Raw genomic sequence first — 17,892 nt, 5'->3', positions numbered from 1 at the left:
CACCTGTTAATGAGACACAAATGGGGTTTGACTGCAGCTGATGCAGAGGCTATTACTTCTGCCAACACCTGTTAATGAGACAAAAATGGGGTTTGACTGCAGCTGATGCAGAGGCTATTACTTCTGCTAACACCTGTAAATGAGACGCAAATGGGGTCTGACTTTTTCTGCAACTGATGCAGAGACTATTACTTCTGCCAACACCTGTAAATGAGACGCAAATGGGGTTTGACTGCAGCTGATGCAGAGACTATTACTTCTGCCAACACCTGTTAATGAGACAAAAATGGGGTTTGACTGCAGCTGATGCAGAGGCTATTACTTCTGCTAACACCTGTAAATGAGACGCAAATGGGGTCTGACTTTTTCTGCAGCTGATGCAGAGACTATTACTTCTGCCAACACCTGTAAATGAGACGCAAATGGGGTTTGACTGCAGCTGATGCAGAGGCTATTACTTCTGCCAACACCTGTTAATGAGACAAAAATGGGGTTTGACTGCAGCTGATGCAGAGGCTATTACTTCTGCTAACACCTGTAAATGAGACGCAAATGGGGTCTGACTTTTTCTGCAGCTGATGCAGAGACTATTACTTCTGCCAACACCTGTAAATGAGACGCAAATGGGGTTTGACTGCAGCTGATGCAGAGACTATTACTTCTGCCAACACCTGTTAATGAGACACAAATGGGGTTTGACTGCAGCTGATGCAGAGACTATTACTTCTGCTAACACCCGTTAATGAGACACAAATGGGGTTTGACTGCAGCTGATGCAGAGACTATTACTTCTGCTGCAATTCAAAAACGAATTAAAAAGACTAGTTTGCAATATGATGTCCTGTCAACTATACTGTAAACGTCGTACTCACGATACTGCGCAGGTCAACAACCAATCACATTGTGTCTTTGCCCTGACGTCAGACGCAAACTAGTCTTTTTAATTCGGTCTTGATTATAACACCTGTAAATTGAGATGGGTATAAGATTTTACCAATACGACCTGAGTTCGCAAAAGAGTCCCAGATGCAGTGCTTAGTAATAATTGACAGGTCGTGTGCTGCAACTGCAACTTACACAGGATATAAACATTGCAGATTTACAGTCATAAAACAATTTGCAGTGAAAATGTGTATTTTCTTTATCTATGCTTTTTTGGGGACACAGTAGATATTCGACTATCACCAGGTTACAGTTGAAAGTCGCAGCTACGCTTATGGGAAGAGTGTAATTCTAATATGTGATGCGATCAAGGAAAATCAGTCGGAACTCGGAAATATTAAATTTTCAGTTTCTTATAGGAGAGTAAAAAGCATTTACAAAGCTGGATTTTGCAGAAAACCCCATTGAAATTGAACAACCAGTTTCAAATATGAGCAATTACAGAGTTTTCAAAAGAACAGGAAACGAAAGGAATTATTTCCTTTGTTTGGCTATATCTTAAAATCAATAATTCCGAGTTCCAACTGACTTTGCTTGATGGCATCACATATAAAGCAAATTTTTAAAAAAACCTGTTCTACTGGCCTGACCGACCCAGATTTTGCATTTTGGGGATGTATGCAATAAAAAAAAACAGCAATAATTTGGGCAAAGTGGATGGATTTCAAATATTTGTCAACATATTTTTGCAAAAAAAAACGATTTCTTTCAGATTTTTCTAGATTTGGGATTTTTAGGGCATTTAGCCTCTTGCAGAAAAAAAAAATTCTAAAAAAAGAAAAACAAAACTGACTGACCCTACCTGTAGAACAGTGTTTTTTTTATCTCACATAAACCTAACCTAAAGCCTCCATTCCCCCGCGATACGGAAAACGGAAAAAATCACGGAAATTGGAATTTGAGCACGGAAAATCGAAAATGAAAAATTCTGAAAAAGTAAGCTTAAAATTGACAGAAAAGTAAGAATTTTCTTGAAAAAATATTTAAAGCTATCCAAAAATTTGTCAAACATGAAATAGCTGAACTAAAAAATACAATTTCCAAGCATAACAACTCACTTTAAATCACCCAATACAACCCTTGTCTCAGTACATCTGCGCTGTTGATGTTGCATCACATGGTTGGAAAATAACTAGGCCAGGTCGATCATGACAGCTCATGACCGCAAACACTACACTGTACATGTACATTGTACATGTGCTGTACTGGTTTACTGTGCGAGCGTACCGTGCTTTACGTATGACCTCCTCGTGGCGCATATAATTAGCAGTGAACTGGCTGAAACTAGATCACGGAGTGTGCGCTTTCAGTAGTGATTGACTGAATGCATGCCATGTGCGATTTGTTTGTGTAACGTTCTTAGTCAATTCGCTGATTGGTAGGAAGTTTTTATCAGGAATTTTTTAATTTATTCTGTATGAAAATGGCGGCTAGTGGTCGGGGTAGTGCTAAACTTGGAGGTGCTACTTTGTCAGCAAAATACAGAGCAGATGAAGCGCAGTTCAAGGGGGATTTTTACGTTGACGGCGGTTAGATGTTTTGCAATTTTACTTATGTTATACTTCAATGGCGATGTTGAAGGTCGGCTTCAGTAAGGTAGGACAAATAACTAACAAGTTCATGTTGTCATTTTGCTTTGTAAGGTGTTTTATAGGGATTTATGAGTAAAACGGAAAATCACGGAAAATGGCAAAATTGCAAAACGGAATTTTGATTTTGTAAAACGGAGAAATGGAGGCTTTAACCTAACCTTGTCTGCTCTAATAGACGCAACAGCCAATTCTTTCTCTTTCACCACCAACTCCAAGGACAGCTCAGCTACAGATGCACTAGCCTCAATCAACTTATCCAGACCTGTGTTCATGCGCCTAGCCAACTCTGCAATGTGAGAGTGCTTCTCCTCGTAGACCTTCATGTAGCCATCGATGAAGGATAGGTAAGATTTGGGTGTCACATGGGTCTGACGTCGATATCTGGGCAAAGGGGGTACAAAATGCAGTATTAGTATTTATATCAAGTGGATGCACTACAACATGGGTGCCTAGCCAACTCTGCAATGTGAGAGTGCTTCTCCTCGTAGACCTTCATGTAGCCATCGATGAAGGATAGGTAAGATTTGGGTGTCACATGGGTCTGACGTCGATATCTGGGCAAAGGGGATACAAAATGCAGTATTAGTATTATATCAAGTGGATGCACTACAACATGGGTGCTTAGCCAACTCTGCAATGTGAGAGTGTTTCTCCTCGTACACCTTCATGTAGCCATCGATGAAGGATAGGAAAGATTTTGGTGTTACACGGTCTGATGTCGATATCTGGGCAGAGGGTACATAATGCAGTATTAGTATTTATATCAAGTGGATGCACTACAACATGGGTGCCTAGCCAACTCTGCAATGTGAGAGTGCTTCTCCTCGTACACCTTCATGTAGCCATCGATGAAGGATAGGTAAGATTTTGGTGTTACACGATCTGATGTTGATATCTGGGCAGAGGGTACATAATGCAGTATTAGTATTTATATCAAGTGGATGCACTACAACATGGGTGCCTAGCCAACTCTGCAATGTGAGAGTGCTTCTCCTCGTACACCTTCATGTAGCCATCGATGAAGGATAGGTAAGATTTTGGTGTTACACGGTCTGATGTCGATATCTGGGCAGAGGGTACATAATGCAGTATTAGTATTTATATCTAGTGGATGCACTACAACATGGGTGCCTAGCCAACTCTGCAATGTGAGAGTGCTTCTCCTCGTACACCTTCATGTAGCCATCGATGAAGGATAGGTAAGATTTGGGTGTCACATGGGTCTGACGTCGATATCTGGGCAAAGGGGGTACATAATGCAGTATTAGTATTTATATCAAGTGGATGCACTACAACATGGGTGCCTAGCCAACTCTGCAATGTGAGAGTGCTTTCTCCTCGTACACCTTCATGTAGCCATCGATGAAGGATAGGTAAGATTTGGGTGTTACACGGTCTGATGTCGATATCTGGGCAGAGGGTACATAATGCAGTATTAGTATTTATATCAAGTGGATGCACTACAACATGGGTGCCTAGCCAACTCTGCAATGTGAGAGTGCTTTCTCCTCGTACACCTTCATGTAGCCATCGATGAAGGATAGGTAAGATTTTGGTGTTACACAGTCTGATGTCGATATCTGGGCAGAGGGTACATAATGCAGTATTAGTATTTATATCAAGTGGATGCACTACAACATGGGTGCCTAGCCAACTCTGCAATGTGAGAGTGTTTCTCCTCGTACACCTTCATGTAGCCATCGATGAAGGATAGGTAAGATTTGGGTGTTACACGGTCTGATGTCGATATCTGGGCAAAGACACCCCATGGAAGACATGACCTTAATCTCCCACACATTTTATGAAAAACAAAACACTTCTTTTTTTTGGGGGGGGGTTAAGGATGAAAACTGAGGTAATAGCACCCTAAATGACCACTCTCTCCATAGAATGGGCTATTCCATTTAAAATCCACACTACCCCTGTGGAAGATTTTAGAAATACCTTCCACAGGGGGAGTAGGATTTTCAATTGGAATGAACACATTAGGCAGGTCCATTTGAAACTCACCGTCCCTCTGTAAAAGATTCAGGTTGAATCTTTCTAAGAGGGTGTATGAAATTCAAATAAAGCTGTTTAATGTGCTCCTATTCCCCCTGTGGAAGATATTTCCAAAATCTTCTACAGGGATAGTGTGGATTTTAAATGGAATAGCCCAATTACATGTAAACCCTGATGTAAATACTGATGGTACGTACCATTTTTACAATTAAAATACGTGCTTTGAATTCAAAAATGTCCACTTTAAACAAAGTTGCCTACCTCTGGAAGTATTCAACACATATCTCAGCCACATTATCATGGAAGTAACCCATAGTTTGAACCACCTGTTGTTTGGTTTCATCCGGACACACTATGTTGAATTTGGAGAGGAAATGGTTGGACACAGCAATCAAGGCGTCCTTAGGCCAACGGGTGAACCAATCCATGGTGCAGCCGGAGATCAAACCGGGGAATTTCAGTGACCGATTGCGGAACTTCTCGCCGACCTGAGGACAAAAATTTGACATAAAGTGGTTATACATTTGTGGTATCATTACTCTTCTTACATTTAAATTGCAAAAAAGCACACATTTTCATAGATATTTATTATGCAAGTCTCAAATGAATTGGGCTGATTTAGTCTCTATAACCCGAAAGTGTTATTCAAACAACAAAGCCTAACAACATAATGTCTTTTTTCCTATACACAGTATGGAAACAGTAATCTGTCATATTTGTTTGTTGCTCATAGAAGCCATTTAATGTACCTCCCGCATTCAGCAAGAACCCAACATCAAACGATAATTTGTGTCTTTAATGTCAAGCGTTTCGGAAGGTATATGTATGTATGCGCTTGCAGTGCTACACCCATTTTTGACACAAAGTATTACACACAGAACGCAAAGAACCACCAACGGGTGCATAGCGAGAATGGAGGTACATTAAGGTTGGTCTGAACCCTGGAATTATGAAAACTTTCGGGCCTCATAAGTGCTAAATTATTAGTCTAAAGAATATAAAAGTATACATTTTTAGAATGGAAATGACTTGATGAATTCATCTGTGAGGTCCAATTTGGGCCAAAATGCTCATTTTTGGAGAAAAAACCAAAAAACTGTTTTTTTGGCCCAAATTTTTTCGTGCAACATAACAAAAATATTATTTGGCCAAAAATTTTTTTTATTATTAATTTTAAAAACTAGATAAAAATATCTAGGGACCGTTTTTCATTTTTTTTGAATTTTGACCAAAAAAACCGAAAATATTTGAAATTTGGGTGAAAATCAGGCTTTTTATGATTTTTTGAAAATTTTGCATTTTTTGACCATTTTTGGTGCAAATTTCTCAAAGTTGGTCAAAATTCAAAAAAATAAAAAAACGGTCCCTAGATATTTTTATCTAGTTTTTAAAAATTAATAAAAAACATTTTTGGCCAAACAATTTTTTTTGTCACGCTGCACTAAAAAATTGGGCCAAAAACCTGTTTTTGGGATTTTCTCAAAATGAGCATTTTGGCCCAAATTGGACCTCACAGATGAATTCAGCAAGTCATTTCCAGTCTAAAAATGTATACTTTAATATTCTTTAGACTAATAATTTAGCAGTTCTGAAGCCCGAAAGTTTCCATAATTCCAGGGTTAAGACCACCCTTAAGTAGCTTCCAGGAGCGACATGCAAACATGATGGTGTCGGTCTGTGATTCTACCTCATTGCACAAAACAAAATAAAAATTTTAAATGATATAGAATCTTAATAATCTTAATGTATGTTCCTACCGGTGAGAAACAAAGCACAACATGGAGGTTGTTACGAGCTCTTGAGATGAAGTAGTCATACAGGTTATCCTGAGATGGTGGTCTGCGAGGGAATTCCTTCTTCATGACAGGTATCAGCTCCTGGGTGATCTCATCTAGCTCATCACGAGCAAACAGATTGGACACCTGCCAAGATGGGAATAAAAAAAGGGGAAAAAGCCACATATTTATATAGTGCAATGACATAAGATCATTGGGCTTTACAGGAAGTCGCTGACCAGTTTGGCCCAAGACACACCTTATAAACCATTTAGTATTGTTCTAGGATGCAGCTATATACAGGCACAGAACCCTAATCAGCCTATAGATATAATAATCACAATCAGGATCGGCTTCCCGAGTTTGGTATGACCAGTTTGGCCCAAGACACACCTTATAAACCATTTAGTATTGTTCTAGGATGCAGCTATATACAGGCACAGAACCCTAATCAGCCTATGGATATAATAACCATCACAGCCAGGATCGGCTCCCCGAGTTTGGTATGACCACTTTGCCCCAACACACACCTTATAAACCATTTAGTATTGTTCTAGGATGCAGCTATATACAGGCACAGAACCCTAATCAGCCTATGGATATAATAACCATCACAGCCAGGATCGCCGCTCCCGGGTTTGGTATGACCACTTTGCCCCAACACACACCTTATAAACCATTTAGTATTGTTCTAGGATGCAGCTATATACAGGCACAGAACCCTAATCAGCCTATGGATATAATAACCATCACAGCCAGGATCGGCTCCCGAGTTTGGTATGACCACTTTGGCCCAACACACACCTTATAAACCATTTAGTATTGTTCTAGGATGCAGCTATATACAGGCACAGAACCCTAATCAGCCTATGGATATAATAACCATCACAGCCAGGATCGGCCCCCCGGGTTTGGTATGACCACTTTGCCCCAACACACACCTTATAAACCATTTAGTATTGTTCTAGGATGCAGCTATATACAGGCACAGAACCCTAATCAGCCTATGGATATAATAACCATCACAGCCAGGATCGGCTTCCCGAGTTTGGTATGACCACTTTGGCCCAACACACACCTTATAAACCATTTAGTATTGTTCTAGGATGCAGCTATATACAGGCACAGAACCCTAATCAGCCTATGGATATAATAACCATCACATCCAGGATCGGCTCCCCGAGTTTGGTATGACCACTTTGCCCCAACACACACCTTATAAACCATTTAGTATTGTTCTAGGATGCAGCTATATACAGGCACAGAACCCTAATCAGCCTATGGATATAATAACCATCACAGCCAGGATCGGCTCCCCTAGTTTGGTATGACCACTTTGGCCCAACACACACCTTATAAACCATTTAGTATTGTTCTAGGATGCAGCTATATACAGGCACAGAACCCTAATCAGCCTATAGATATAATAACCATCACAGCCAGGATCGGCTCCCCGAGTTTGGTATGACCACTTTGGCCCAACACACACCTTATAAACCATTTAGTATTGTTCTAGGATGCAGCTATATACAGGCACAGAACCCTAATCAGCCTATGGATATAATAACCATCACAGCCAGGATCGGCTTCCCGTAGATCTCGGTGGACCACTTTGCCCCAACACACACCTTATAAACCATTTAGTATTGTTCTAGGATGCAGCTATATACAGGCACAGAACCCTAATCAGCCTATGGATATAATAACCATCACAGCCAGGATCGGCTCCCCGAGTTTGGTATGACCACTTTGCCCCAACACACACCTTATAAACCATTTAGTATTGTTCTAGGATGCAGCTATATACAGGCACAGAACCCTAATCAGCCTATAGATATAATAATCACAATCAGGATCGGCTTCCCGAATTTGGTATGGATGGACCCGGACTATCAGCAGAAAGTTCCTTAACCAGGGGAATTTCAAACTACAATCCCCGAAATTAATATAATAGTTGGCACACTTGCACTAAACAATTCTAATGCGTGCCCTATCAAAATTGGAGAGGCGAGTGAAACATACATGCAGTATATGTGAAGTACAGACTACCCCCTATATCTCACCCTTCCCCACTCCCCATCTTTCAATGTTGGAGGGTCTCACGGGCCTGTTGACAACATGGCTTGGTCCAACATTGAATTGGGGGAGCGGGGGCAGAGATATACCAAAAGACAGGCAAAGTGTGCCAACCTTTTTTTCGTGGATTGGAGCTCAATTTTTTAATGAAATAAGACACTGCAGGGGCTGAAACTCATACTGACTACACCATATATACCCTTTTTCACCCTATGAACTATACGTATCTGTGAGATTTCATTAGCTCCATGGAAAAAGCTTGGCATTTTATGATTAAAAAGAAGAACAATATTAGACTAGACATTGGTATGATTTATTCATTGCAAGTGTAAGGAAAAATAAGTGCCTGCTGCCATATAAAGTTGACTGGCAACCTTGACTTTGAGGCATGTAAGATGAGTGTGCATGGTATCACACACCTAGAGCACAGCTGAACATCTTAAAAAGTTTTTTTAACTGCATTAAAATACAGAGCGGTTAATGCAGATATCTAATCAAAGAATTTCTTGATTTGTACCTCTCCCGATGACAAGACGTTATTGAGATATTCCAAGAAGGCCTCATCTTTGATCTCATTATCAGTGAAGATGAATGTGATGCCATGACCCTGTGCACCTGCTACTCGGTACAAGTACTTCAAATCATCCATCAAGTTGCTGGCATTGTAGGATCTGTACATAAGGAATAAGATTGAAAAGAATTATTATGTAAAGAAGAGCATCTAAAAGTGGGTGGTCACTGGTCAGATATTATCATATTGTGTTTTGTACCTCAGACTGAGGCCAGTACCAAACTAATCCAATTCCAAAGTTTTGGGTTCAATTGCATTAGCGGTTTTGAAATTAGAAGCAAAATTGTGTTTCACATCTACCCATATAACAATATCAGTGGTAACCACCATGCCGGATGAGGCTATCACTTTTTTCGTTCAGAACATCTAAATGGAATATATTTCAGGCAATTTTTATTGGATAGTGAGGGGATGAGGACATCAATCTGGTCACATCCCTTTAATACATAAAAGAATATTTGGGTTGCATACAGAACAAAATCAAATTAACACTTACATATATTAGATTTTAAATTTAACAATATTTTTTCACATTGGAAAATCTAAAAGAAAACAGTAACAACAAATATTTTGAACATCTCAATTAAAAAAAAAAGAAATTCACTTTTGATTCATATCAATTAGTTCCAATCTTAGAAGTCATATCGTTGAGTGTATTACATAATGACGGATGTGAACAATAAGGTAAAACCCATAGTGATGGATGTTGAGATTTCACACAAAATGGTTACCACATAGTGATGGATAACTTTGGCAATCTATTATATATAGGCCTATGTGAGATATACGATTGTACAACGTTTTAACATTTTGAAAATAACTTTCAAAGGTCTACTTATAATAGACATGTGAACTGCTGCACATTAATGGCAAATTTATAATCTATATGCCCAATACAATTCATCTACTCTTACTCAACCTTTTCCCAATATCCATTTCTTGATAAATTTGCTATCGATATCCATCACTACGTAAAACACCCCAGTTTTGACATCCATCACTATGTAATACACCCAACAATATGTATAATGTTAAAACATTTAATTCAATAAAAAGTTGTATACCTTGTGAGAGTAATCTGGAATATCTTGTAGCCTGCAATAAATGTAGCCAGTCTTGTCAAGCTTTGTTTTCCTGATCCACCGACTCCAACCAGCAGTGCATTGCCACGTGGGGTACGGATAATACGAGATATCTAAAAAATCACAAGTGAAAGAAGTTCTTTATAAAGATGCTACATTTTCGTATGCCATGACAAATAAATTGTGCAGTCAAAGAAATATCAAACTGAACTAAGTGATATTTGACAGTTATACACTATTCATATATTGTCTTTATTTTTCACAATTTTCTCCAGTTAAATATATGGTCTCCTTGATCACTAGCCTTGCCAGTAATATGTAATGGAGAGGAAATAGGTTTTCAATCTTGTGCAATATTTATGCCATTTGCTTGAACCTTTTATGTCTTTTACAAATTTAATAATAATACATATATTGTATGTCTTTCTACTCATATTTTATGTTTTATACTCTATTCAATTGTAATTTGTAACCTTTATCTAATCTTTTATTTGATGTGGGCCTTTGTGCCTGTTCAGGGTTACCCTTTTGCACCACATATTTTAGTGTTTTAAGAGCAATAAAGGTAATAAACTAAAATAATTAACTTAACATCCAGTCTATGCTAAGAGGATTTTATATAGGTTTATAAAATCTTTTAGACACTGCTCAAATTTTACTAGGTTTGAAAAACAGGTAGGCTGATATCAACTTAACCAAATTTTCTAATTATTGAGAGTTATATGCTGTACATAGCGTATACGAGTGTGAACGCAGAATAATGCAGATGACAATGAGCGTGGATTTCAATAATAGGGTTACATAAATGGGCGACTCCATTTGAAATGTACACCCCCTGTGTGGGAGATTAAGGTTATGTCTTCAATAGGGGGTGTGTGGATTTCACCAGGAGTAACCCATTATTTCATTGTAACCACTGGTACTTCATACCTTGATAAGATGTGTCATAGCATCTTTGAAGAACACCAAATCCATGTGAGCTCCCCTGACTGAATCATTGTACTGGGACATATACTGCTGTAGCTTGTCAGAGAGAAACTCCAAGGTCGGCACCTGCAAGTTGAAATATATTGCAATAATGTAGTTTAGTCCAGGTCAGAACCATTTAAGGATTCGGATAGCAATATTTGCACAGTATTTTTGTCGGACCTGAGAGCACATTAGACACACCAAATTGCATTCTGAATGAGCAATATCCTTCTGATATTAAACAATTTTGAATTTTTGAAATTCACGATATAATACAAATTTTATGGCAAATTATTAAAATTAATATTTTTGATATTTTTGACATTTAACAGTCAAACTTTATAAATCTAATGATGCACTTAAAGTGTATATGTAACTGGGAGTAAAAGCTGTCCATCATTTGAAAATTTTGACCTTTTGTATTGAAGATATACATTTTTCCCCAAAAAGACTTTAAATTTTGAGGTCTCTTTTACAATTTTGAAATCTGAAGTCTTGTGTGTGTTGTTTGCGACAGGCAACGACATACACACACACCCCAGCACACCACAACTTAATTCAACATTTTATTATCTGCAAACAATTTACCAGTTCATAAATCTTGGGTGCATCCAGACAAGCATCTTCTGGTTCCTCTCCAGTAGGTTCAGGTGCATCTCTCAGGAAGTCCACAAAGTATGGTTCTTCAGCCATAATGGCCAGGCAGTCATCACCTAGCTGTTCCTTCACGACTCTCTTGATGGCAGCCTCAAACCATGTCTTGTCTTCATCTGTTGTGAACCTGCAACATGAAACATGCATGTTGTTTGAAAACCTAGAAAATTGACATTTCAGATGAAATTTATACACATCCTATGTCAGACACGACCTTAATCTCTCACATAGAGGGTGTAGATTTCAAATGGTCAATTTTGTGGTGCCAATTTCGAATCGTTTATGTGTAAGTGGTCAAAAGTCCTCAAATTTGACATTGAAGGGTCACACAGGGGTCAAATTTCAATATTAGTCCATTTTGGTTTAAAAGCATACCAAAGTATGACAATCATCCTTAGAATTTAAAAACACTATAGTTTAATCTATTTGTGATGTACCATTCTCATGTTATAAGCAACGAGTTCAAAAGTCAAATCAAAGGTCCTGCAGGGGTCAAAAATTTCAATGTGCTCCAATTTCAATGAAACTGGTCTCAAATTGTTAGTCATGTAATAATAAGTCTGAAAAGGAATAGTTTGCACTGTCTATATTCTACAATGCTCATTGCCAAGGAAACATCACAAAAAAAGTCAAGGCCAATAGGGTTGTATGAGGGTTGACTTTTTTTCCCTACCTGTCTGCAATAACTCTGATGCACTCATTCTTCCACAGCGCTAACATTGTAGCCTTATCAGGACACTCATCCCCTGCCACATGCAGCATGCCCTCCCAGATGCGAGACAAATCTCTCAAGTTGAAGATGTAGTGGAACTTGGCAGGGGTAGGCAACATCTTAACCTGGTAAGAAATCAGCAATAGATTGATCCATAATGATTAAAACAATGCAAATTAAATTAGATGATCCCTCTCCAGCACATACTTAGTCATCATTCAATGGGCTCTTACAGTTAAAATCTATATACCCTGTATGAAAGACATGGTTTTAATCTTCCATAGAGGGAGTGTGAATATCAAATGAGTTTACCAGAATGGGTCCATATGAGATGTACATGCACTCCCTGTGTGGAAGATTAAGGTCATGTCTTCCATAGGGCGCATATGGATTTAAAAATGGAGTAGTCCAATGTCTTTGAAATAAATCAAGAAGCTTTACAATATGCACCTAAAAAGAACTTATGTGGGTGATGATAGACAAGACTCATCCTTTCCACTTAAACCAATCAAAATTGAGATTTTGGAATCTGAAGAAAGTTCATATACCCCAGTGAATTTTACACCTGAAATATGTTTTTGTCTTGATATGGTATGAAAAAGAAGTAGTAGTTTCATTCTTATAATAGGTACTGTTCTATGGACCATTGGGCTATTCCAGTTTAAATCCATACACCCCCTATGGAAGACATGACATTAATCTTCCACACAGGGCGTGTGAATTTCAAACCGAGGTTACCAGAATGGTTGACTCCATTTGAAATCTACACTCCCTGTGTGTTAGATTAAGGACATGACTTAAATAGGGGGTGTATGGATTTCAACTGAAATAGCCCATTGTGATAATGTATTTGTTTCTAATATCCAAACTACTGAAGCATTTGAACTCAAAACTTGAATTAGTTTGATGATATGCAACCATCGGACCACCTAACTTTAAGAAGAGCTATAGACGAGTTGACCTCAGTGTTTATCAACAAAGGCAAGGGACTGGTATATCGATATGCTTGAGTGAACCCCATGCAACCCCATACACTGTTCAATAGCCTTATTGTACGTGGCGGGAGTTTTAAAAACACAAGCCTTGAACAAAATATGACGCGCGTGCATACTGCCTGGCAAAAAACAATGGAAATTGTGATGATGCGTGCACATACTGCCAGGCAATGACATCAGAAGTCAACTCATCTATACCAGATGGGCCCTCACTCTTCTGCACACTTTCAAACAGCATCTGGCAAATGTGCAGTCAGGTGGATACTGTACTTCAAGTGAAATTTTGTCTTACCTTGGTAGACTGCCATAGAACTCTTGTAATAGGCACTAGTAGACTAGCCATCTCTACAGCCTCATCACTGAATCTCTCTGCACAGAAATAACCACACCCAATGATGCCTGCAAAAAATAAATGCACAGACAATGTTTTTACTGTCATATGCAACCCTACAGCCCTTAATGATAGGCTCATCATGGTAGAAGCTAGGAAAAATGATACTTTTTATGGAGGACGTTTCACGAAAAGCACTGATAATGCAGGACCATCAAAATCTATTCAACCAATGAGCTTTTAGCGATTTGAACCAGTTTTCAACCAACCGGTATTATTTATGTACCGTTGTGCTCTTACTTGAATGTGCCGAGAATATCAGAATAAAGTATCAGGTATCTACAAGGCAAAAAATATTATGTCTCAAAGTTTGCAAAGGTTTTAAAATCCAATGAGGAATCACCCCCCCACGACTCAGACTTGATCACATCATCACAAATGTAATATTTTCAAAAATTTAATCACACAATTCAACCAACAAAATGCTTTTAAAACATATTTTTACTATATACTTTTATAAAAATTTAAAAAAATTATAAAAATAACTGTTTTGGGGAGGAAAAAAATTTGCTAATTTCTCCATATATAACACTACTATTGTGAAATCTTACAAAGATTCAAAAAATAACTCCTAAAATTAGCCAGACAAGTAACAGTTGGCCTGTCTTCTGAGATAAATAAATGTTTAATTTTTTTAAACCGCCTTAGGCAACAAAACATAAAACCTGTGCTACGGACCCACTTTTAACCAAAGTGGGTTGATTTTGAATTTGTTTGCAAAATGTGTTCAGAATTTTCAAACTTTCTGTGATATTCTAGGGTCATTTAGCTTCTTCCAGACAAAAAATCCTGACTGACCATTTCTTCTTGGAAAGCTTCTCTGCCCGTAATGAATGCTTACCAAATATCCTGTCAATAGAGGCATTAGATGGCAGTGTGCAATTGAATATACAAAACTGCCGCTTCAATCGTTCTGGTATATCATTGCGCCCTCCGCCAGGCTGGATCATGGCAGCTATAAACTGCACGTCCACTATGTTGGTGAAATCACCCGGCTTCTCAAGATTATACATGCCACTCATTTCCATCATCTGACGAAGTTATCTCATTGGTTACCTGCAAGGTCGTAAAAACAAATGCATAACGCTTTGCCATGTTATGGTGTTATCTCATCTCTCTACTATAACAATTAGTAAGTTTTTCGCGGGATCGCTGTCAGACAAATTTAGAGCTGTGAAGCTTTCGTAGCACTGACTTCTTCAGGACAAAGTACCTAAAATGAGACATGTAGGCCACCCCTTGCCTACTGATGGCTCTGAAAAGAGCTGTTTACTGAAGACTACCTCTTGTCAACCGAGAACAAGCAGACCTCGCCTATCTGCTGATGCAACTGCAGAGAGTTTGCAACAAAGTAGGTTGCCCGTACCTCTTTATGTGCTTATGAATAAATAAATAGGCTGGCCCTTGCCTATGAGGTCGGTGATCATCGACTGATGTCAGATGATCTCTAATCACAGAATTAGAGAAGGAGAACCGGGACTCCCTATACCGCCACGTACAATCGCGTCGTCAGCTATGGGGAGAAAATTGGGGGTATTCAGGTCCATGCCGACGGTGTGCGGAGATGAACGAAAACAATTCTGCGTCTCGTCTAAAGCGTCTTGGTACTCGCGTACAGGTCGCATAAAGTGCGATCATCCATGGCGCGCTTGCATAAAAACGAATGCCTCAAGCGCATTCCGAGGGAAACCGAATACCCCCAATTTTTGCTCCATGTCTGTATCAAGATGGCGGTCGAGTCCTGGTTCTCTGGTTTTAATTCTGTGTCTCTAATAGAGTACCAAACAGGCGGGCTTCAGTACAACACAAGTTAATACTGAACAGCATAGGCCCAACATGAATGCAAGAGGTGTAGTGACAAGCTGCACATAACAAAAGCCAATTACTTATTGCTTTTGTCCGCTGAGAAACAAACGATCCTGCCTATTAATTTTGGCAATGACTAAACTATACCTGATCTCCCCATTCATTGATGACAGGCATGTTGACATCATCCACAAAGACTGTCATCTTAAGTCCAGCTGGAGGCCCATATGTGCTGCCCATACGCTTGTCTACATAACTCTCAATGGTCCGCTGCAAAGGAAAACACGGAATCATTCAATTTATGGGCTATTCCAGTTGAAATCCATGCAGTTGGGGACGTCCTAATGCATTATCCACAGTCCATAAGTTCTCATGTTATGAAATACCAGAGTTCTCAGCATTTCACAAAACCAAAATTCCCTGCATTTCCCCTAATGAATTTCCAAAATTCCATGAGAATTATTTCCACTTTACAATACCAGCATGTGGACATTCACCATTTGGCAAGGTGCTTAATCGATCAATTAATCGATGCTGAATCAGTCAAAAAATGATCGCCCACTTAGGCCACTCAAATTCCCTGATTTTGGCTAATATCTCAAATTCCCTGGAGTTTTCCCGGTCTGGAAAATGAATATTCATTTTCCCTGATTTCCCTGAGTAGCTAGAGAACCTTGAATACAAATTTAAAAATCAACAAATATTACCCCATACACATACCTGGAACATCAATGCTGTAGTAGCAGAGGAGAAGTTGAAACTCTTGCTGACATGTTCATCAGGGTTGTACTTGCTCATATAACCTTTGATCATGACAGTCTTAGCTGTACCTTGCTCACCAATCAATAACACAGCCTACACAGGAAGACAAATGTTGTATTTGCTAACTTTAACCTACACTTCACTTTATTATAAAATCATCTATCTATGTTTGTGTGTGTGTGTGTGTTTTCTTCACTTTTGAGAAATTGCCTTGGTGCCCTTCTCAAATTTCAACAGTTGCCATGATGCCCTCTTGAAATATTAAAACTGCCGTGCTGCCTTGCCTTTTCAGTGAAAATCCAAGACAATTTTCAACTTGCCCTAAAAAAGTTGCCATGCCCCTTCAGATCTTTAATTCGAGGGCTGGCTGACCAGTTACAAATATATCTAAAATTCAGTTTATAAAGAGAGGAGCAGCCTATCTGCTGTGTCTCAGCAGGACATCAGTCAATGTGAGACATTAACAATATAACAATAAATGCAAGGATCACAAAGCAAAGGATACATACCAGATAAAATACATATTTATTTTTGATAATTTGGTTTGATGACAGAGTGCATGTCAAAATTAGATTCTACCATGATTTTGTTGTCTATACTGCTTTTTCTCTATTTCAGTCAGTGACAGTAATTGTATATTGGGCTATTCTATTTAAACTCTCATACAGAGAGTATGTGTATTTCAAATTGAGTTACCTGAATGGGTGACTCCATTTGAAGTTTACACCCACTGTGTGAAAGATTAAGGTTGTGTCTTCCATAGGGGGGTATGGATTTAAAATGGTAGCCCATTTCACTGGGTACAAACGTGGGTGCAAGTGCTAAAAAGCTACCTCTACGCTTTGATGTCAGTGACTGCACTATACAGAAAATTCTTCTTAGCATAGGTAGTACAAACGCAACATATATTTGCATATATATACCAAAATGGACTATTCCAGAAGAAATCCATACACAGACATGACCATAATCTTCCACACAGGGAGTGCGGATTTCAAATGAGGTTACCTGAATGGTTGACTCCATTTGAAATCTACCTCCACCCCCTGTGTGGGAGATTAAGGTCATGTCTTCCATAGGGTGTACGAGTGGGTATCCAAAAGTTTTTGACATCACCCAGAAGTGAAAGAGCTATACCGATGAAATTTTGTCAGTGTAATCACTGGTCCTTATGTACATTATGGTCCAAAAATGGTCTCATAAGTATATTTACTTTTTTTACAGGTGGCGCTAGATGGGCAGTAGGCGCACAACCTGCAAGTTGGTGAAAATTGAGGCACGCAGTGTGATTAAGTTCCTGCATTTGTAGGGTTAGGCCTACAATGCTCAGAAAATATGATGAAATGAAAGCAATCTACGGTGATGATTGCCCATCATATGGCACTATTGCTTTTTGAAAAAGGCATTTCCAAACTGGCCACATGTCCCTCACAGATGAGCCAATAAGTGGACGTCCATCACTTACGGATGATGCGGCCACAGTGAAAAAACTCCAGAAAGTGGAGGATCTTATCATGAAAAGGTTATGCGCCTACTTCCCATCTAGCGCCACCTGTGAAGAAAG

General features: G+C 39.0%; 1 protein-coding gene across 1 annotated transcript in view; it reads right to left on the bottom strand.

Annotated features, from left to right (window-relative positions):
- Positions 1–17,892, bottom strand: part of LOC140170158 (dynein axonemal heavy chain 8-like) — a 115,241-nt gene that overhangs the window by 35,311 nt on the left and 62,038 nt on the right. Inside the window, 13 exon segments of the mRNA XM_072193480.1 lie at positions 2,693–2,915; positions 4,797–5,023; positions 6,293–6,457; positions 8,904–9,057; positions 10,022–10,152; positions 10,970–11,092; positions 11,597–11,789; positions 12,336–12,499; positions 13,662–13,768; positions 14,602–14,800; positions 14,802–14,816; positions 15,714–15,836; positions 16,287–16,421. Of these exon segments, the coding sequence (XP_072049581.1) occupies positions 2,693–2,915; positions 4,797–5,023; positions 6,293–6,457; positions 8,904–9,057; positions 10,022–10,152; positions 10,970–11,092; positions 11,597–11,789; positions 12,336–12,499; positions 13,662–13,768; positions 14,602–14,800; positions 14,802–14,816; positions 15,714–15,836; positions 16,287–16,421 (1,959 nt within the window).

The sequence above is a fragment of the Amphiura filiformis genome, chromosome 14 (genome assembly GCF_039555335.1).
Source record: "Amphiura filiformis chromosome 14, Afil_fr2py, whole genome shotgun sequence".
Taxonomy (NCBI): domain Eukaryota; kingdom Metazoa; phylum Echinodermata; class Ophiuroidea; order Amphilepidida; family Amphiuridae; genus Amphiura; species Amphiura filiformis.
This window is presented reverse-complemented; position numbering and strand designations above follow the sequence as displayed.